The following is a 22,548-nucleotide window of genomic DNA, read 5'->3' on the forward strand; positions in this document are numbered from 1 at the left end:
TCAGGAGCATTTTTGCCTGACAGATATGAGATAGCTAAAGCACTGCACAATTAGTGGGTTTATGACATAGAAAATTGATGACAAAGTCCTTCAGTAAAGAACATATGATGAGTCCTTGTTAACCAGTGACAAAGGAAACAGCAGGTCCTGAGCATGGAACCTCCTGGCTGGCAGGACAAAGGCCTGGTGGCACATTCCAGCTTCTTGCTCTGGGAGAACAGAGCAGAGCCAAGCCTTGAGGTCGGATCCTGCACAGTCAGAGGAGCACCTGCAGGTTCAGAGGGATTTGCTGACACCCTGCTGGCAACACCCTCAAGGGAAGAGCCAGACAACACTGGACTGTGGAACTCAACTGCTCCTGTGAGCTGGGCTCGCTGCTGCCAGGCCAGATCAGCTACAGCTCTGCTGTACCTGCAGCCAGGTTAGGAAAAGTGATGTCAAGGGACCCAGAGGGAACAGGCAGGAAGGTGGAAAGATGAAACGCTTCACCCTGAAAATCCTAAGTGATATTCCAAGGTCTCACTAAAGGGTTAAATTAGCTGTAATCTCTTCTGGCCTTATTTGCTGCATTCAGACAAGCAGAACAGATAACATCAGCCTTCTGCATTCCAGCTTCTCCCTGAGCAGAAAGATGGGCTTCATGTCAGCAGAGAAGCTGAGATTGCCCCATTTTGGAGGTATGTACCCAATTTCCATTATATGTCAGAGTCATCTGTCCCTGCACCTGTGTGAGACATGTTGACTATCACCCCTGCTGCTGGGGCTGATGAGCTTGCTGAGACAAAGGACTCTCCCACCCCTCGGTGGTGACCATCTGTGTCAGAACCTTCTTCCTCCTCGTTCTTCTGCAGATCTTGGTCGCTGTCATCATCATCATCATCTGCTGCATTGTCCTCAATCACTTCAACCCTCTCTCCAGCCTCAGGGTCCACATCAGTCTTAAACCACACAGCTTTGTAGCCATCATCTGCCATGTGCCTGTCTGTTTTGAGGATTGACTTCACTTCTTTCTCCTGCCCAGCCTCTTCTTCCTTTTCTCCCTCTTCCTCTTCCTGGTCAAAGATGACAGTGGAAGCTATGGAGCCCTTTGGGAGATTCTCTGTTTCCTTTGCACTGGAGGAGTGCAAGGCAAGTGCTGGCTGTGCTGCTACAGGAGTCTCTGCCTGGACACTGCTGGTTTCTGATGTCTCATGCTGCTTGGTGCTCACATCTGGCTGTTCATCTTCCTGGTAATATTCATTCTGGTAACCCCTATAGACTTCCTTGGAGAACTACAGGAGGAAAGACACATTGTGACTATAGTGACAGAGAAAGAACTGGGGAGCTGGAGGGAAGGGGTGGCTGCAGTGATTGAGCTCCTGCTCAGGGAAGTTCAGCTTGGTTTGCAGTTAGACCTATTTGAAACCATGAAAAGATGCAGATCCCTGGAAGAGACGTTTTTTATTGGCTCAATTTCTGAGCACCAGCACCACACACGTGGTGATCTGTACCCACCCCATTCTGCAGTGGGATTTCCCTCACTCAGGGTGAAGGACTTCTGTTACCCACCTGAAATATGTGCTCTGCACTCAAGTCTAGGCTTCTGGCAGGCCCAGCCTATGGCACGGACCAACATCTGGTCAGACAAATTAAACCCTAAACTTCCCAGTGACCAATCTGCCAGGGACCTGAGAGGTCCAAAATGAAACAGCTCAAGTGCAGACAAGTGTCTGAGCCCAGGCTTTGGGATCAGATATGAAGGAACTCTCTTCTCCTTTGACTATGGAGCATGAACAGTGGTTTATACCACAGACAGGTTTTTTCAGAGACTGCCCCTGATGTGTGCCATGTTTTTCCTAGATTTTGTGCTCCATGGATCTGTGGTGCTCTCCTTACCATGTCTGCTCATCATCCACCACACAGCTCCAGCCTCAGGGACAGAAAGAAAGCAGTAAACAGCACCAAAGTGATGCCACATCTGCAAACTTTGTCTCGGGAGTGATTCACCACCTTCACACAAATGTGTGATACTTGGGCAGCCCACCCATACTTCAAAGCTTCCTCAGAGCCCACTTTCTAACTCTTAGAAGCTCAGGTACAAACAAAGCACTTACGTTTTTCTTCATCAGGTATTTGAGAGGTTTTCCATACCATCTACTAGATTTCCATAGCAGCACTCCAAGGAAGACTAAGGCAATTAACAGCAGTGCTCCTAATACTCCCCCTAAGATAGCCATGTCCTGAGCAGAGTATATCTTGTCATAGGGGGTTACAGCTGCGAGGAAAACAAACCAGTGTTACAAAGCCTAAAACTGAGAGGCAGCATCTTCCAACATGACCCTTCACTGTGGGAGAAGTTCCACACGATTTTTGAAAGGCAAGGAAGTATCCTGTGCTGCAGAATGTGACAGTCATATATCTGATAGCACAGAAAATATTTTTTTGCTGTCCTAAAACAGAGGGCTTCTTTTTTTTTTATTACACAGAATATTGTAATTTCCAATAAATTCAATGGAGTGGAAATAGCAGCCATTTTTGAACAGTGACTTTTACCCTGTGATTTAACTAAGTTAATAAATATCCGACTACATCAGGCAAGCAGACGCTACATGGGGTAAAGCTAATTAGTTCTTTTACTTTCCCACATCACCCTTTTACCCCAGAATGCAAAAATGAGGTTTGATTGTACATCTGTGTGTGAAAATGCAAAGCTTTCTTTCATCTGGAACATCCCCTTCAATACAGATGAGCACACCAAAATAAGAAACAAGAAAATAGAACAGGAAATAGGAATAGCATTAGAAAGTCCTCAGGACAATAAAACCTTTCCTGCCCTTTTGTAGCTGTAGCAATATTGCTCAGTCTGCTCAGGGGCAGCTTCTGCTTCCAGGCACTGTTCAGTGTCAGGTATTTGTACAGAGATTGACACCAGAGTGGAAAGACAGTACTGTTCTCAGCTTTGCTTGATGGTGGGGGCATTCTTGAAGTTTTCCAGCTTCATTTTGTACTGTAAATGACTCTCATTAAGGATTAATGAAACAAGGTTTTGTTCTCCTGCTGACCTACTTATGATAATGGAATTGGAGTAATCCCTTTGCATTTGATTCTGCCCTCAGTTTATCATTAACACCTTGGCAAGGATTTAGGACCTCAGTGAAGTTTTGCTGCTTTATCCTGCCTCCTAGGGAGCCACAGCCCACAGAGAGTCACAGAGCTGTGTAATTTTGCATATTCAACAGCACCATTGCTTTGTGTGGCTTAACCAGCAAGGGCAACATTTCAAAGTTGCCCAGAAGTTTTGGTACATGCTTGGAGCATTTGTAATTCTGTGAGCTCACAGATGGACTAGTTTTATGCTGGTCTGTGCCCTTAAATAGGGTTTCAGTGTTTTTTAGCTGTGAAGTGACACTACCTTTAGGGAATCCAAATTTACACCCAGGATCCCACTTGATTTCCCCACCCCACAACGGTGGTGAAGAGAGGGTGAAGTGATGGAACTGGAATTGCACATCATCGTGTGGAGTCTGGGCATTGTCTGTCTACCCTGAGATAAAAATCCACTGCTATTGGTTTATCCTAACTCAAAGCATAAGCAGTTCTATGAACTTCAATCCTTATTTATTTATAAGACCAACCGAAGAGTCGCTTCTCAGTGGTATGGAAGTGTGAGCTGTTTTTACATTAACAAGGTTAAACAGTAACTGGAGGATTACATATGGAGCCTTATGTCTCTCTTATTACTCATGGGCTGTTTCTCCTGTAAGACCATAAAATCCTGGTCCTGACCTGACCTGAGTAGAAATGCCTTGGCTCATGGGCAAGACTGGCTTTGGGGTGTGCCAGCTCCCATCTGCTCTGCTTAAGACAGGCAAGAACATTGCAGATTTGTTTTTGGCTAAAAAGGATCAATGGTGTACTGAGATCTCCTTTGCTATGGTAAGACATCCTGGGTTAATTTCCAGCATGAATCAACCCCAGATTTAGCTTTGGAACAACAAGAAAAGACACTCCAATACACAGCACCACTTAAAATGTCGGGAGGCTTTTTGAGGCATGTGTTCACTATGCTCTGAGGATGTTGTTGGGGTGTTTTCCCTCTTAAAACAACACAGAACCTCCTGTAGGGGTGGGGTTGGCCTCAGCCCAGGCCCACAGACTTCAACAGGTGACCCATCATGACCAGTTTGCCACAGAAATAGAAAAGACTCCCCAGAGCAGAAAACAGAGGACCCCCCCACAGCCTACCTGTGGCAAGGATGACCTCCACCACAATTATGGTGCTTGCCTCCTGCAGGCTCAACACATCTTTTCCAACAGCCTATAGGAACATGGGAAAGAGATGGCTTAAGGACTTCCAGACCTCCAGCTCACTCTCAAGGTCTGTGGGGGGCCCTTTGAGGAGAAAGTACCTTGTCCCTATCCTCACCACAGCCGTTCACTGTGGCTGGACAGCCTAGTCACAGGGGAACAAGAGCTCTGAAGATTGCCTGCCCTGGGGGTAGATGAGCTGAGCCATGTCCCTGCTGTGTTCAGTTCCCAGCACAGGTTAGGAGGCAGCCTGGGGCAGGAGCAGCAGGTGTTGGCACCTCTCTGTGCCTGCCTGTGGACCTCCAGCAGTGCTGTGGCCAGGCTGGTTCAGATAGCTCCACTGTGCCAGGCAAGCCTTGGGCAGGCATGTGGACAAAGGGAACATCCAGCTTCTTGCAGGGCTAAAGTTATTGACTGCTTCCTTTGATCCAAGCAAAAAGAGGATTTGAATTCCTCCTTTCCACACTCCTGACAAAACACCCAAGGAAGGCACCCTACCTGGATGGTCACAGTTCCTGGGGACTCCAGAACCACGTTGGTCAGGATGAGCCCATCGCTGGTTGCGATGAAATCGGTGCTGTTTTTAAGAGAGTACTTGATGTTGGGGTTGATTTTCTGAAAGGCCAGAGAGTGGGTGATCAAACCACACCATGCCTCATATGCATTTTCCCAACAACCCCTTGGCAGGATTTGTCTAAAACACCTGAGGTATGAGCAGGTGTGGATAGTAATAAATAAACCTGGGCTGAGCAGGTGAGAAAGGCTGAACTCAACTGCATTCACCCTGTCGCTCAGAGCCCAAGAATGTATCACAAAAACATAAAAAAAAATCCCAAGTCTTAACCCAGCTTGTATTGGCAAGTTTAGTACTTGCCCAGGCAAAACACACCTATGCAAGTGATCTGTGTGGGAATGGCTTTGGAAGAGGGGAGTCCAGCAGCTTCTCCCCGTTATATCACACCATAAGTGGTTCTGGCATCTGTGGAATTTCCAAGGGAATATAACATGGAACACTAGAGGACAACATGTGTTTGCCTCTCCCCACCTCCCCTCCCTCCTGTTCCCTGATCCTGCTTTAAGCCCAAAGCAGTGAGACAGAACACGGAACACTTTTAGTTTCTTACATCAGGGAAATCCTGATCCAATGCTGTTATCACCAGGGGTGTGGAAGGATCTCCAGCTTGGTAGACAAAGCTTCCCTGGGGCAGCCCAACAAACACCATCCCGTTGTACACCCCCTTCTCGAAGTAGGGTGGAAAATTGCTTTTATTGATGACCTTGATCTCTACAGTGGCTACAGAGTATTTCCTTATATCGCTGACCTGGGTGGCCTGGATAGAAAGGGAGAGAGAGATGCCAGATTTCTCCTGCCTCTGATGAGACGCAAAAGGACTGGCTCTATCCAAAGCCCACTGCAATTCCCAACTCAGCAGAATGTGCCCAGGATGAATTTCCTTTGCTGTCACCACCCACACCTGAGGGGAAACTCTCAACTGCTTCAGGACCTTTGCATGTGGGTTGATGCAAGACATGGGTCAAACAGTGGGCCCTTCAAAAGAAAATTTTTTTTGAGGTCGTTGACTCCTGTCACACCCAGACTGCTGCTTCCTGGAAATCCAGCTGGGCTGGCTGTAATGTCATCACTTACCATAACTTGCAACAGAAAGGAATCTGGAGAAGTCACTATTTTGTTCATGGTTAGATTCCCTGTGTCTGCATCCACTGAGAACACTTTGTCTGTATTCCCTAGAGAAAATGCAAAGACCATTCAACCATCAGATTCCTTCATAAAGTGACCTGGAGCACACAGACTCATTCTTCCACATCTTAGTGAAAATACCCTCAAGGAAATGCTGCTTTCCTTGCCTGCCTGACTGCTCCAAAGACTGGGAGTGCTGGCCAGGGATGCAGAGGGACACATTAGATTGTGTGTGAACCCAATTAAATGAGGTAGCACAACAAAGCTTTGCATTTCCAATGCCTAGGCCCACAGATTGCCAGTCTAAAAGTATGATAAATGCCTAGAGCCTCTGGAGCAGTTTGAGGACTGAAAATCTCCATCCAGTTCCCAGTCTGCGCTAGCAATACTTATTTCTCTCTACTGATTACAAAGGGAGTCTAGACACAAACCTTGTATTTATGTACAGGTAGAAACCAGATTCCTACATCTGTGTGGGAATCACAGAAGTACCTGCGTTGGATACGTGTTATAAGGTAAGCAGAATTTTTAGTTCTCTTCCTCACCCTGAGACACTGTGGGCTCTCTGTTGACAAGGATCTGAGTCAGTGACTGTAGGGAGGGAGGCCACATTCCATCCAAATGCCAGTGGAATTTAATGTTCTTTAATACATTTGATATCAGGATGATATTCACAACTGTGGTGCCATGAGGCATAATAGGTAAAGGGAGAGGAGCACTCCACTTGCCCTGATCCTTTTGGGATCAAAACTAAAACAGGGCAGATGAGATACTGGCAATGTGCTGGGGAATAAAAACATAATTCTGAGCAATGAATAGAAGTTAGGCTGATAATGTGGGAATTTTAGGTTCAGCTCAAAGACTGCATGGAAGTAGCATGACCAGACTGACAAAATCACATCTAAAAGCTTAAAGATAAAACATGTCTCAGCTCACAAAAAAAAAAAAAAAAAAAAAGTCTTTTTGAAGCAGATTTCATTGAGATAGGTTTATGCAACTGTAATTCTTTTCTTTTCTTTTTTTCTTTTTTTTTTTTTAATTCCTCTCTGTACAGTCTGTTTCTTCTATTTAACCAACAATGTTCTGTGACACTAGTTATGTCTCTGTGGCAGAAACAGAGGAGCAGATCCCAGGCCCTCTCAAGGGCAGGTAGCACAGGAGACATGAGCAACATCCCTTGTGGAAGGTGACAAGGTCTACTCACCCCCAACAATACTGTACACGATCCTGTCTCTGATGGTGTAGTCAGGGTCAACAGCATAGATGGGTCCTGGCTCCAGGAGGAGCGGCTCCATCTGCAGTAACAAAGCAAACAATCACCCACAGGCCAGGGCCAGATCAGCAACTGCAGCTCTCCCAGTCCAGCACAGATCTCTGCTTGAACAGAACAGGATTTATTGCTGGGAGGTGTCTGTGACAGGGTGAAGGTGAGCCAGACTTGAGCTGCTGTTCCAACTCTTGCCTCTCCTGTGATGTGCTGTAGGAGCACAAAGAAACTGTTCTGCTCGGGGTGGGAGGATGATGAAGGCTCCCTGTTCTACTGAACCATCTGCATTATACTGGAGATCAGCACAAGCTCATGGAAATGATTGAGTGCTTCCCACTGGGAACAGCACCAGGGGCACTGTCTGAGCCCCCCTGCTCACCGACATCTCGGAGATGTTGACCCTGCCAGAGTAGGGGCTGCTGATGCAGACACTGTTGTCATTGTGGAGCCGGGTGCAGGGCAGGAACCAGGGTGCCCGGGTGTCACTCTGCTTGATGGTGATGGTTATTGTTGCAGTGGCTGTGTTGGTGTGGTCAGGGCTGTTCACAGGTCTGTCCTGCCCCCAAGACAAAGCACACTCCTGAGACACAAGTTTCACTGCCAGAACAGGGGCCCATCTGCCAAAAGCAGTGGCCTGGGGCCCTTAAGCCATTGTCACTCCATTCTGTTTAATTGACAATTTACGTGAGAGCAGCTAAAGCAATAGGTTATCTTGTTCTGCTGGCAAAGGTGAGCTGACTGCAGGTCTGTCAGTGGAGAGGGAAAGGCTGCTCTGAATGCACCCCTCACCCCCAGTCCCCACCTTCCCTCCTGCTCTCCCAGAGATGTCCCATCCAGAAGCATCCTTCAGGTAAGAGGAACCATGCAAACCAGGCATTCTGTTCCTCCCAAATCACTTACCCTTGCATACAAGAGCAACGTTGTCGAATTAAATTTGTCATAGTCCAAAGCTTTTTGTAAATAAAGTTCTGGGTTATTAACTCCTCTTATGGCAAAATAACCGTCGGTGTCCTAGCAAGGGAAAAGGAAAAATCCTATAGCAGACTCAATCACAGACACATTCCAAATCCTGCTTATTGCTGCCTTTGTCATCTCAACTGGACCTTTAATCCTGGGGACCTGGACAAGGGCCACTGTGGGAATGTCTGATCTACTTACTGCACACTGGAGTTGCCTGGCTTGTCAGAAAGGTTTGCTCTTGTGGATTTCCTCTCCCAGATCACCTGCTTTGACTGCCCACCTGCTCAGCAGCTTCTGGATGAAATCTATCACCTCATTTATTTCCTACATTTAGCAAGTTGCCAACAATCCCTGATTTTTGGGTCCCTAATAGCCAAGCAATCTGACTTTCATGCACAAAAAAGGTCAAAGAAGGCTCAGCCTTTGGGAGCTGGCAGGATCACCTGCCTTAGCCTAACACAGCTGGACTTTGAAAGAAACTGTAAAGCTGAGTTGAAGTGTTATGCGTTGCATTTTACTCTATAACCTTCTGCACTTGCTTTGGTTCTCATTTAATCTTATGCCCCTGGATTAGTAAATCCCTCTGGGTTTACACCCATATGAATGCAAAGTCTGATCCCAGAGCTGAAAAACTGGTGGTTTCGGTTCACAGAAACTGAAATTCCCTGGGGATATAGAGGTAATGGAGGCACTGTGTGCTCTCTCTCCACAGTGCTTTTCAAAAATGCAAACATACATTTGGTTTTTCTCTTGAATTCCTTTTGATTTTAGTTTACAGCCAGCCCTTATGCTCTAGGCTGGCACTGGTTTAACTGTGTGCACAATCCATTTCCTGTGCTGCTGTTGGCAGTTAAGGCAAGGAACTCCTTTCCCCATCAGACTCAGCACAATCTGAGCTCCCTGAGGTACAAAGGTCTCCTGATATGTTTACAGATCATACCAACAAGACTTCCCTGAGTCACTATGGCTCTGAATATCCTAGATGAAAGTTTAATCTGTACAGTGCATTAAAAGGGTGAGCCATAAGAGAATTCAATACCTGCAGCACTGATGGCTCTGCTTTGCTAACCAAATCAATGTTTGGGTTTTATAGAAATTGAGAGAGCTAAATGCATTGACCTTCTCCTAAAGCTGGGGATCTTCTGAATCCAGCTTCTCCAGAGCTACTGTTTGTCCCCAGAGATGCTCACCTGCACTGTAGTGGTGAGCTCATAGTAGATGGTGTCCAGGTCAGCATCACTAGCACTTAATTCTTCACGGGCTATAATGGCTGTATTCACTTTTGTATCCTGAAAAAACACATTGTTGTAGTTATTGTCTGTGTGACTGGGACTGAAGTCCTCTCCCTTCTGACCCCTCCTCAGTCCCACAGCACTCAGTGAGCAGTCACCTCCTCTTCCCTTACAAACACCCTTTACCTCTGGGACATCCCTGGTCAGGTTTGGCTGTGCAAACACGGGGCTGTTGTCGTTCTCATTCAGAATGGTGACTACGATTTCCAAGGGATACCTCTGCAGAATGGGCAAATCAAAGACAAAAATAGACTGTTGGGGCTGATCCTGCTTTGCAGAGTGACCAGAGGGGATGGTGTAAGGGTGGGGGCTAGATGGGGCAGGGGTTTGCAGCCAGTCCACATCCTGGGGCAGGACTGTGGGCTTCCTCCTCACTGGCAGAGCCTTGGCACTCTCTGTGGCAATGAGAGCAGCATGTCTGTCCACAAAAAGAAGGACATCTGCATATCCCAGTGTGAGGATTAGAAAGAGCAGAGGGAAGCAGGTGCTGCCTGCAGTGCCTTGTCCCAGGACTCAGCCATAGGAGAGAACTCACCTGACCAGCAGGGCCCTTGCAGATCAGGTTCAGCAGCAGCACGGGGTCTTCCTGCACGAAAAACAAACCCACCCACTGTTGAAACAGCCCAAGAGTACAAACTCTGGCTAAAGCAAATTAGCCAAATTCGTGCTTTGCTGAATCAGAAACACTGTTGGGATTTATCTTATTTTCAAGTGAATCTAACATTTCCTGTCTTTCCTTAATGCTGGGATTTTGTTTATGATGATATCAAAGCAGCCCCATCTTCCAGGCACTCTCCCTGCAATTCCTGTAAGATGTTGGCAGAGCTAATCTGCCATTCTCTCTCACCTCAGGTAAAATCAAACAGATTTATTTTAAAATTGAATAAATCAGAAACATTCTATGCAGCAAGTACAGTGGCAGCTGTGGGGGGTGTTAACTCTGGTTGTTGCTCTTCACTCAAGTAAAAGTGGATTTTTCTATTGAAAGGGAATTTAAGGATGCCTGTGGCTGTATACAGAGCACTCTGGGGAGCTAAAATAATTTAGCAGCAACCTAAGTGAACACAATGACCTTTTATACTGCCTTTCTGCTTCACACAAGATGACAGAATCCCAGAATGATTTGGTTTGGAAAGGAGCTTAAAGCTGATCTCATTCCAACCCCCTCCCATGGACAGGGACATTTTTCACTACCCCAGGTTGCTCCAAGCCCCATCCAACCTGGCCTTGGACACTTCCAGGGGTGGAACAGCCACAGCTTCTCTAGGCAACCTGTGCCAGGTCCTCACCACCCTCATAGGGAAGAATTTCTTCCCAATATCCCATCTAACCCTGTCCTCTGGCAGTCTGAAGTCACTCCCCCTTAGTCTGTCATTTTAAGCCCTTATAAATTATCTCTCTCCATCTTTTTTGTAGGCTCCCAAACTCACACAACTGAAAAAACTTATTTCCTTTAGAAATGGGTTAAGAATCCCTGAAAGCCCAAGACTCCATGTTGAAACTCATTGCATCCCAGCATTATCTGTAGAGGCTTACCTCATAGTCCACACACTTTGTCAGCCGCAGCTCGGAGTTCTCAATAGTGAAGAATTGGCCATCGGAGAAACTGGGATCAATTGTTAGGGTGAAACCTGGCTGCACTTGGATGGTAGTCACCACATAAGGACAAAGATTTTCAGGAACGCTTGGGTTGTTGTTACTGACAGAACATCCTGGAAAAATACACAAATAAGATGCAAAATTGCCCAAGGATTCACATTGTGAAGGAGCTGGGTGAGAGCTGTGGTCACAAGCTGTGGAGCAAAGGTGTCTTGGAGCTAGCAACCTCCCACCTCTAACAGGGCCACCCCCTCCCACTGGAGACATTCCTCAGAGACATGGAGCTCGTGAAAGAGCTTACCTAGTTCCTGTGCTGAAATCTGTGCCAAGAGGGGCAACAAGAAGAGTGCAGATGTGAGGAACCTGTGAGGAATAGCCATGGTGAGCTGCCAGTTGCTGAGAAATCCCTTTTTCCAACTAAGCTTATTTTCTCCTTGTTCCACCCTGTGCCCTTGTCTGTGTTCACCACTTTATGGCATCATGAAACACCAGCTGGCTGTGGATTGCCGTGGTTCAACCTTTGCCTCTTTGCCCTATTGGATGACTTATTGAAGGATTTACCAGTCATGGAACACGATGACACATAAATCTTTGCTGCTTCTTTTTTCCCTGGATCTTTCCTATCCTAAAGTTTCTGTGGCAACAGGAAAATATTTGAAGAAGTTCAGAACTCAGAACCAAGCCCTTGCCCAGCTGAGCATGAAGGACAAAGGCTGGTACTTGGGAAGCTGCCTGTGTAGTCCAGTCTCTCCTACAGGGAAGAGGGAAAATTTGTTTTCTGATGTGCCAAAGATGAGGTCTGTATCCCACAAGGTGAAGAAGTAGATTCAAGTGGTGACAAGGCTCACCTGCAGTCCAGGGAATGCCCAGCAACTTTGTAGGGAAAACATATCTTCTTCTACCATTGGCTGCTCCTTGCAGAGATGCTTCCCACAATCTCCTTCCAGAAGATTCCACATCAGGAAACCTTCAACTATTTAAATCTCATCAGCTTCCTGAAGTTTTCAGGGAACCTCTGCTCTCACTGATCTTTTAAAATTCTTTCGGATTTCAGGAAGTTCTTGGATGCTGCACTTCAGCCAGGTGGTTATTAGTAGTTTAATGAAATCCAGGCTTCCAACACTCCTTCCAAAAGTATTGCAAAAGGAATCTTTCCTAGCAGAGACTTCCTATGGACCAAAATGAACAACTGGAGAGGTTTGTTCAGTTTCTCTGTAAGGGAATGGTGCTTAGGTGTGCATTTGAGTGGGAGCAGCTCCTTTTGCAGGTGCCAGGTCCATCACAGATGGTGAAAAATGCTGGAGCAGGATGGGCTGGGCAGGGCTGCACAGCACAACACAGGATTGCAGCTGAAGATCTTAATTTTAGAGCTGGTCTCCAAAATCCATTGGTTTTACAGGAAAGCTGGTGTGGCTGTTCCATCAAAAGGGGGGCAGTCTGCCTGTGTGGCACAGGGACAGCACATAAACCTCATTAAGTGGTGGGAGCAAATTATTCCTCATGGAGCTTTGTCTTTAGTGGCTCTGACAAAACTGGGCCACCAACTCCAGGGGCAGAATGGAGAGGAAGCAACTTTTACAGTTAGTATCTTTGTTGTGTAGCTCTCAGAACATTTCTCTGCCATAACACCTAACATTTGGCTTTTTTCCTGCTACATGAAACCCTGATTCTGACCTCTGTGCACAGCTGCACTGTAAGCACTCCCCAATCCCAGCCATGTGACCCACCATGCCTCATGTAGGGGAATCCTGGCAAAATGCTTCTTCCCTGCATTCCTAATAATCCAAGACCTTGTAACGGATGCACCCTTATTCCAGTTTCCCAAAGAGTAGCCAAGGCACACGCACAGGTAACCATTTTTATTTGGGATCAGCAGCAGGCTGCCAGTAGTCAACACAGAGTGGAAGGGATGTGCTTCACTCAGGCTCCATCTACTGACAGCAGTACACACCCACATACAATTCATTTTGGATAATCTCAGAGATTTCATTGGCTTTTGACTTCTTTCCAGGATTATTTTTATTTATTTGCCTATCTCAAGAGTTTTTCCTAAGCAAGAGCTTCTCTGTTTATTTTCAAAGCCATGCATGTGCAAAGCTCTCTCCTTGGCTGTTTCTTTCCCTTCACCTTCATTCAGAACTGTCTGTATCTTCATTCATGTCTGCAACCAGCTGCTTAGAGAAGGGGCAAATGTACTGGCTGGTAATGGCAGCAGCCTCCCTGGCATCTCTGTCCGAGCGGCTGTGGGAAGGGAAAAATCAGGGATAGTCCATTATTTCTGGGAGCGTGGACTGCAGGAAGTGTGACAAGGCCACGTTGTGATATTCAAGGATGATTCCAAGGAGTCAGGTGTATGACAGAGGGATCATGGCTGCCTGCTTCCAGGCACTCTACAAATGCACAGTGGTGTTTCACCCCCATTGTGGACACAAGAGGTACTAAGGGTCATCTTATTCCTCCTGATTACAGTGATTTAAGAGTGAGATGTCCAAGGGAAAGTTGTTGGGCATTAGGAAAAGACAATATCCAGGTGCTGGGACAACCCAGCCTGAGGCGTGTGTTTCAATCAGCAGCTGAATCCAGACAGAGCAGCAAAGGCTTGCTTTCAATTTTAACCACTAGATCACATTTCCTAATGGGATGACTAAATGCTTCAATCCAGAATGACAACTCTTGGGAAATCATTAAGAAAATATATTATTTTGCTTCCCTGGGTTTTACTATTTTTAACAGCATTTTAATAAAATACTGTTTTATATATTAGCAGTATTTTAACAAAATTGACTTTTCTATGGCCGTTCATAAAAGTCCTCTTTTGGATTCAGTATTGTACGGCTCAGTGTCACAGAGGTCATCAATCTCTCCCACCTACCTGGTGTTCAGAAAGCTCTGGTACAACCAGAGATAGCAAAGTTCCTCAGGGCTGTTTGCTCCCTCTCTCCCCTGCATGTCTGTGTTGACTGGGCCAGGAGAGCTGGTTTAGATAAAGAAAATTAATTATAAATCACCAATTATGTAACCAAACCACCACCACTGCAGAGCAGCACTTGCACCTTGTGTTTTATCTTCTGCTGTGCTCACAGACATGGACTCAGTGTCACACACTGGCCAGGTGTGGCAGTGAGAGCCCCAGGTGGGGACTGGGACACCAGAGGTTTCCTCTCACCTGCGCTTGCGGCCCATGAGGTTTTGGATGAATTTCTGAACCTGGGCGTTGCCTCTCATCTTGCTGTACTCACTGGTGAACAGCCCATCCGAGTGCCTCTGAGACCTGTGTGGGGATGTGAAAAATGAAAAAAAGGTTCCCTTTCCTGGCGGATTTTAAAAGGCATAGTAAAAGACAGTAAGAGACAAACAATAAAGCAGGAGGTTATAATGGCCAGGTGCTTGACATTCAGCCAAGACCACACCAGTTTTGGAGACGCTCTTTAAATTCATCAGCCCGCTGTGTGTTCATAGACCTATCATACATTTTCAAACTTTTCTATAAACCAATTTTTAAATTTTAGGAACTGTTTTACATGGCCACTCCTTGAGTCCACCTTTTTAGAGCATGAGTGTTTCTTGGCTGTAGTCTTATTATTTTTTTTTAATCAGTCTTAATTTGAGCTGTGGTCTTCAATTTCTACAGATGGTCAGTGCTGATAACTGGTATATCAGTAGCAGGTGTCTTCACTGGGTGTTATCTAACCAAGTAGGTATTTCACTTACTACAAAGACATTTTATTAGCCTATGTTACTCTTAAAGAAAACTATATCTTAGAAACCATTTCAACACCACACATATAGCATCTACCCTACTACTTGCAAAAAGCCAACACCATAATATGTATTTATAACAGGGACAATGTGGGACAGTGGCTGCACCTCCCAGCCATTTGGGCACGTGGGACTCACCACGAGGCTGACCCGCTGTCCCGTGTTGTCCCTCTCCTCCCACCACCACCTTCCTCTTCCCCTGTCATCTTGGGCTGGCTCTGCAGCTGGAGAGCTATGGGCAGCCCCTCAGGAGGGTGGTGTGGCTGGTTCTCACCTGTCCTTGAGGCCCACCAGGTGCTTCACCAACTCCTGCACGTAGGCGTTGCTGTTCATCTTGCTGAGCTCACTGTGGAAGAGCCCGTCCGCGTGGCGCTCCGTCCTGCACGTTGGAAAAGGGAAGGGAGGTCAAAAGGAATGGCTTGAAAACACACAAGAGCAGGCATTAAACACTGCTGCCTCAAGGCAAGACAGTCCCAAACACACATGGACAAGAATTCGTGCTGCTTTGGCAAAGTTTCACCAAAAAAAATGAAAAAAGAGGGAGTTTTAAAAATATCTTTGTTAAACATCACACAGGAAAACGACCTGCCCTTGCTTTTACTGATGTAATCACCTTGCCACAAGGATGTGGGAATGTAGGGTGATTGATGATTCAGCATAAGGGGGGGGGGGGGGGGGCAAGAGCCTGGAGAAGTAATAAACAAACATCAGAGACACAAAACTGAAGAGCATTTAGAAAAGGGCAGCAAAGACCAGCCCTTGAAGGCAACTCCCTTGGTGAACTTGGTGAACTTACAGGGTTGGCTATTTCTGGTTATGTTTTTATGGAACCAGGCTATTGGAAACAGAAACTCTCACCTTTATCAGGCTGTGGTGCACAGGGAAAAAAAAAAAAAAAACAGACTCAAAAGTGTCTTTGTAACTGTGCTTTGTTTTGGGGTCACAGTTTTTCTCCTGAACTAAATAAAATTAATGTTCCCATTCTTAAGCAAGAAAAAAACATTTACAGGATTTTCACTCATTTAACTAAATCTGTTTAGGGAAGAAGAAGATCCACAAGCAAGCAGATGCAAGTTCAGGAAGGCAACTAAAAGGCTGGGCTTTCAGCTAGCAGGCTCTTTGAACAAAAACCATGGAGGAAAAGACAGCAGAGTCCCAAGAAATGCTTACCTCTCCCGAGATGACAGAGATGCTGAGAAGTGGGACAGGACAATCATAGGAATAATTACTTGCCACAGAGTTGTCATCATGGAAACCATGTTGTCTCCTAAAATAAAGCTGAAGTTTTGTGAGCAGCAGTCCAAGTGACCTTGGTGTGTGTCTGGTGCAGTTTACATGCCCCACAAAGACAGGGCTGTGGAAACATCCCCACTGTAACTAAATAAGGCAGGGATTCCTGCCAGTAAACACCTGGATACATCTGCAAGAGGCTTTCAGACAAAAAAGGAAAATACATGTGCTAAATAAAATTAATTCACATGTAGAGGAAGGGCTCATGTGTGTCTCCATATCCACCTATCCTCTAACTTTTCAAGAAGGAAAATCAAAACAACACAGATTTGCAGTCAGAGCAGGCCCTCCTATTTACTGAAATAAAAAGAAAAGCACATTTTGTTTATCACAAGCCATGGCATGTTTCCCTCCTTTAGTCCCAAGTTGTTTCCCCCTTTAGTCCCACGTGCTCACCCTTCCTCAAGGATCACACAGCAGCTCTACCTGCAATTTATCATACACGCCTTTATTTTTTTGCCTTCCTCCTGCAAAGAAACAAACCATCATCACTGTCCTGCAATCTCTCAAGACAGCACTTGCTAACCCCAAATCAAAGTCCTCCCATTTGGTTTTTACTTTATTCTGAAGCTAAACAGTACAAAGAACATCAAAGGACTGTAAGAGAATTCTGAACACTTTCTAGCCACCCTTCTGGGACTGTTTGCTGCTCTGGAGGCGCTGCCAGATGAGAAGAGGAATGAGGAGAAAGGACAAGAGTGAGGGATTTATACAGAAATTTATTCGCTATAAACCACAGGGCAAATATTGAATGGGGGCTGCAGAGCAAACAGATGAGAAGATGAAGGAACCTTAAGCTTAATCTCACACACACTTTGAGCTTTAGTATTGTGTTTTCCTGCCTGATCCAGCTTTGAGGGGATGGTATAGTAAAACACGAAGGACATTTCAAAGATCAGCATCTTACTGGAGTCCAAACAAGGCAGACTCCACAGTCCTGGGATGCAGGAGGAGCTGAAAACAGCCACCAAAACCAGAGCATCCTTGGGCAAAGGGAACCTGCATCCTGAGCCTGTCCTTCCATCTGCCCAACAGCTATCACACAATCCCTTGACCCCAGAATCTCACCTTGGCATTTGGCCTCCCCTGGGCTGGCATTGCTCTGGGAGCACCATATTTAAGAGACCGTTTTAAACCCCATCCCTGGCTTCAGAATTTCCTCTCTCTTCATAACCTTTCCAGCCGCGAATCTGATGATCAACTTCTCTTTTCTCTTTCTGAACTTAATTTTGTCTGCCCTGGGTAGACTGTATTTGCTTGCTGAAGTTCCCAGGAGCAGTGATGGCTGTTGGGGAACTTCTGCCTATCAATAATGATTGCATTGTTTTTTTAAATTAGCCAGACTGCAAGGAGCAGGTAGATTTCCAGTGTCATCACTGAAGGGCTGTTTAACCTTCTTAAGATACTTCCAAGTTTTTAATTTCCTCCCCATTGAAGCTGGTTTTAAATGACTGCAAACTTTTTTGCCAGCTGGGACCTTTAGCTGAAAGAACTACGCCCCAAGCCTGCCTGAAAGCCCTGAGGAGGGAAACCCCCCATATTCCACTGCTGCTCAGGATATGGATGGCCTCATAGCAATGGCTCAGTGAGGCATCACAGAGGTCTGAAATCCATCCCCCAAAGTGAGAGAGGGGGGAAGGCAGCCCATGCAGCCCACCCACCCCAGCTGGACTCACCAACCCTGGTTGCTCCCAGCTGATGCTCCACTGCCTGCTCCTCTCAGGGAGACCCCTATAAATCTGCAGCCTTATCAGAAGCAATTATTTGGGTAAAGATATGGATATGAGCAATCATGATTAACAGCAAATAATGCAGTGGGGTTGGAATGTCCTTTTAATTATCTGGTCGGGTCATTCACAGCAATTTGATGGAATATTTCTGCTGATGGATAATAATTCCTGCTTCTGCCTATAATGACATTTGTTGGGCAAACATCCTTGTACCAATAGATTCACTAGGATTGTCATCATTATTTCCTGGCTTTAATTACCTCTTCATAGGAGCTTGATCTTCTGTTCTTGTAATTTCATCCTGGCTTGGGCTATGTTTGCAATTGCCAGGATCTGTCAGTGAGTCCCTGTGTGTGCCAGTGATTTGGCTGAACGACATGTCACTTTTTTAGGGTAAGCATTGCCTGATCAATAGGATCAGGGCTGACTTTTCCATGAGGGGACAACACCTTCTGAACTGTGGTATCAACTGGAAAAGGTCTGCCGAGTACAAATTCTGTCACAGCATCTAAAAACTAGCATACTTTTACATGCATTGAAAACATCCTGAATATATTCCCTGCCATGGCTGAGGTCTGGTTGGTCTCAAATCCTGCAGCTAATAGAGGAAGAAAATAGGATTACCCTTTCTCTCCTTCTTTATATGGTATAAAGTAGCTTGGAAGGAATAAGCACCATAAATAATTTATTTAATCTTCCAACTGGAGAAATGGGAGCTGTATTACACTTTTTATCTGCTTATCTTCCTTTTTCCTTGGAAAAGCAGTGGGTGTTCCCATGACTAGATGACTGGGAGGGATAAGATTTTCCCCATCATCTTTCCCTTGGAAGAATGCCCCAGGGCCTGATGAGCAGAACCTCAGCCCTCCAGCCTGTGAGTGCAGGCTGCAGCCAGAGCCCTGCAACACGGACGGGGAAAACAGCAGGGACACTACAGATCCCATTCCAGGGCTGGAGCACCAAGATACGCCATTGTCAGTGCTAGGACTGGGAAGCCCATTTTCTCCTCTGGTCCAGACTCCTCTCCCTCTCCCTCTCCCTCTCCTCTCCCTCTCCCTCTCCTCTCCTCTCCCTCTCCTCTCCCTCTCCTCTCCCTCTCCTCTCCCTCTCCTCTCCCTCTCCCTCTCCCTCTCCTCTCCTCTCCTCTCCTCTCCTCTCCTCTCCTCTCCTCTCCTCTCCTCTCCTCTCCTCTCCTCTCCTCTCCTCTCCTCTCCTCTCCTCTCCTCTCCTCTCCTCTCCTCTCCTCTCCTCTCCTCTCCTCTCCTCTCCTCTCCTCTCCTCTCCTCTCCTCTCCTCTCCTCTCCTCTCCTCTCCTCTCCTCTCCTCTCCTCTCCTCTCCTCTCCTCTCCTCTCCTCTCCTCTCTTCTATCCAGCAGCAGCCTTCTGCCTCTGCTTCTGCCTGCAGCAGTGGTGCCAAGCTTCAGGTTTATAAAACAGGGTGAACAACATGTAGGGAGGTAAAAATTACTGATGTGATTCTCCTTCCTTTGCAAACAGCCTCAGTGGGTCTGAAATGCCTCCAAGCTCTGGGGAAACGAAGTTTGCCATGAGAATCTGGATGAGGACAGAGAACAGGTTGGAATGACAAAGTGGCCCCACGATGGCAGCAGAGGGTGTATAACAGGACACTAAAAGGTTCTAGGGACTGGAAGAACATGAAATAAGTAAACTAATTAACTACTTTGCAACAAACAAAGCAAAGCAAAACAAAACAAAACAAACAAACAAAACCCCAACCAAACCAAGCAACAACAACAAAAAGGATTTGCCTCCAGCCGCAGGGGCAGAGTGAAAAGGTGATGAGGTAGAAAATGGTGTGGCCAAGCCCAGCACAGCTGCAACTTAATGAAGGTGACAAACGTGGGCTTAAGCTCCAGCACAGCTCTGGAAGCCCCTGATGGGGAAATTGAGGGCCATGAAGAGACCTCAAAAGCATTTTTAAGCTGAAATTTATTACTGAATAAACCAGAGCCCAAACCAATTCCTCAGTCCTGAAACAACATCTGATTCTCCTTAACCAGAATTGACATCAAACTCTCATCAGGAGGCATTATGGAAATAGGAGTGATAAAGAGCCCTGCTTAACAATATAAGTTGAAAGGAGCTTTGTGAATTTGCACCTTGCTTCTCCCATTCTCCATTTGTGTGAACACTCCAAGTCCCAGCAGGGGAGTGGAGATTCCCCTTGCCTGCATCCAGCAGGTACAAAGCACCATTAAATCACCCATTTGAATGGAATCTAGAACCCATTATCTATGTGCAGCATCACAGCAGAGAAAAGCTTTCAGCTATTTTGTGGCTCAAAGAATGATAGAGGAAATGACTGGCCTCACATGATCCCTGCTCCTGTACCACTGCTACACCTGCAGGTGCAAGAAGTCAGGGCTGGACTGATCCCAGCCCCTGGCTACCCTGAATGACCTGTCCATGGCACACAACCATGGATTTATAGGATTTTAGCAAAGTGCCACAAACAGGTGACACTGAGGAGTGCTGAGGCTGTGCAAAAACACTCCTTGAAGACAGCAGGGACAAATGCCCCAGGACGAGGTGGAGAAGGGATCTGTGAGCTTTGGGGCCATCCCTGAGCTGCCCTGAGGACACTGCCAGCTATAAAGCCATCAGGATCGTTGTGCAGTCACTTGTGCTTAGGCTTGACACTGACTGCCATGCCCAGCATGGAGAGACCTGTGATGGGATGCATTAAGTAAATCCAGCAGCCATGGGTGCCAAGGCTATTCCAAGTAGCCACGCTGATGCCTGGGAACACCCTCGTGCCAACAGAGAGCAAAGATTATGAAACACAGGAGCCACCCCCCTTCAACACCCAGGCTCTGGTTACTGCTCTGTCTCAAAGGCATCAGAGCTGAGAATAGAACTGAGGAAGGTCTTTTTATTCCTCTTTACAGTGAGAGGGGTCACCAAATGTGCAAGTGTGAAAGGCAGCATCTTAGAACCACGTTAAATGCCTTAGCCACAGATTTGGCAATATTTGAGAGCATGTGTGAGCATGGCCTTTTTTGATGTGGAAGAAAAGACAAGAAACTAGAAACATTTCAGAAAAGAGGAGATTTCATCACAGAGCTACCTATCCTGGCCCACAGCACAGAGAGGATGCAGGCAGACTCTCCATAATCAGCACTCAGAGCTCTGTGGGGTCATTCTGAGTTCTGAAGGGGAGAAATTCCCATTCATCCTTCAAAGTAATTGGTGCAGGAGATAGGAAAAGATTTTTCCCTGGAGAAGCAGTGTGGATGCATTCAGAGTCACCCAGCAGAGAGCATTAAGAACAGGCTGGATAAATTCTGCTATTGCCACGTGGGCATTGTTGCTCCTGCCTTGGACAAGGAAAGTCCATACAGCCTTTGGGGTTGCTGTTTATTCAGGGCAGTCCTTACAAAGTTTGCCCAATCCTTGCCTGCCTGTCCCCAGAACCCAGACCCCAGGATCTGCTGGAGCTGATCTTCCTGGAGATACCTTGACTGGCCAAAACACATCCCAAAATCTTACAGCCATGCTTTGCACCATGGCTGTGGGATGGCAAAATGCACAAGGGTCAAGGCAGGCCAACAAAGCTGTGAGATGACCATGGCAAGCCCCACACATGTCCAGCAATGGTGTCCCAAGTCCTGATGGAGCTGTCCAGGTACAGCTGACCTTTGAGGAGCCCAGCACAGACTGTGCCCCATGCAATGGCAGCACCAGCCCATGGCAGGGGAGTTTATTGAGGTCAGATGGTACTAGGAACTGCATGGCTAAATCCTTCCTACGTAAAGTACCCTTTAATCAGCTTACAGGGTACTCAGGAACTTCTACCTCCCCCATTCCTTTTTTCCACCCTTCCTGTGTCTGTGTGAGGCCATGTGGGCAGTGGAGATTGTCTCTGGTGTGTTTGCAGGTGAGCCTGGCCCACGTCACTGCAATGACGATGATGCTGTTCCAGCTGAGAGCAGATTGGAGGTGATTCCTTGCATCACTCCCAGGTCTGTAAGAGAAAGGAGCCTAATTGGTATAAGGGGATTGGAGGATTTAGCCTTCTAAATGCTCCTTTCTTGCACAGGATGCTTTCAGGAGTGGTTTTAATCTTTACCACCTGATTTCATGATTTTGGCTGCAAGAGTGAAGAGTGGGATGGAAAGAAGAGGCAAGCAGGGCAGCCCAGGTGGGCTTGGAAGAAGGAGGAAAATCACAGTCCCATATGGTCATATAACCTCAGAAAAACACTTACCCTGACCTCAAAGGGGCAAATTAAGTTAAGAAGATGTGTAGATCCAGAATCTGTGTGCCTGTCTTTCTACCTACCTGCTCCTGAGGTGGCTTGGATTGCCTGTGTCTCTTCTGTGCTGTGTTTGACTGAAACACGTGGCACCTTTCTGGATTTCCACCAGTTAAAAAAAAAAAAAACAACAAAACAGATGTGAGGGACAAAAGCACAAAATGTCACATACCTAGAGTTGTGTCTGTTTGGTCTGAAGTCAGGAGGGAAGGTGCTGGACATGCTGGTGACATCCATGGCTGGCAGCATTATCCAGGGGCAAGGACAGCAAAACATTTGTCGGGAGCTCTGGGTTGTGCTGGAGCAGACCTCAGTTATTCTGGTGAAAGTTGTACCTGCTTCCCACCAAACCTTTGGGTGAAATCTGCAGTAAACCCCAGATCTTTTGA

The 22,548-nt window shown here is 46.5% G+C and overlaps 1 protein-coding gene across 1 annotated transcript; it reads right to left on the minus strand.

Annotated features, from left to right (window-relative positions):
* Window positions 1-695: 695 nt before the first annotated feature.
* Window positions 696-11,484, minus strand: CDHR5 (cadherin related family member 5). Its single transcript, XM_062495950.1, has 14 exons — window positions 11,406-11,484; window positions 11,042-11,217; window positions 10,041-10,091; window positions 9,632-9,724; window positions 9,404-9,502; window positions 8,154-8,264; window positions 7,633-7,809; window positions 7,191-7,281; window positions 5,936-6,033; window positions 5,412-5,618; window positions 4,786-4,902; window positions 4,225-4,297; window positions 2,094-2,254; window positions 696-1,271 (listed from the first exon to the last, which is right to left on the minus strand). Exons 1-14 carry the CDS (start codon window positions 11,482-11,484, stop codon window positions 696-698), a joined length of 2,109 nt encoding a protein of 702 aa, XP_062351934.1.
* Window positions 11,485-22,548: the final 11,064 nt, after the last annotated feature.

The sequence above is a fragment of the Cinclus cinclus genome, chromosome 6 (assembly GCF_963662255.1).
Source record: "Cinclus cinclus chromosome 6, bCinCin1.1, whole genome shotgun sequence".
NCBI classification, from domain to species: Eukaryota; Metazoa; Chordata; class Aves; order Passeriformes; family Cinclidae; genus Cinclus; species Cinclus cinclus.

What these genes read in the sequence shown, in the direction of transcription:
- CDHR5 (XM_062495950.1), bottom strand. Translation starts at nt 11,484, where the DNA reads ATGGCTATTCCTCACAGGTTCCTCACATCTGCACTCTTCTTGTTGCCC. An exon ending in TGGATCAGGATTTCCCTGAT is followed by an intron (nt 4,903 to 5,411) that starts GTAAGAAACTAA and finishes CTGGCCTTTCAG; the next exon opens with AAAATCAACCCCAACATCAA. An exon ending in CAGGAACTGTGACCATCCAG is followed by an intron (nt 4,298 to 4,785) that starts GTAGGGTGCCTT and finishes ATGTTCCTATAG; the next exon opens with GCTGTTGGAAAAGATGTGTT.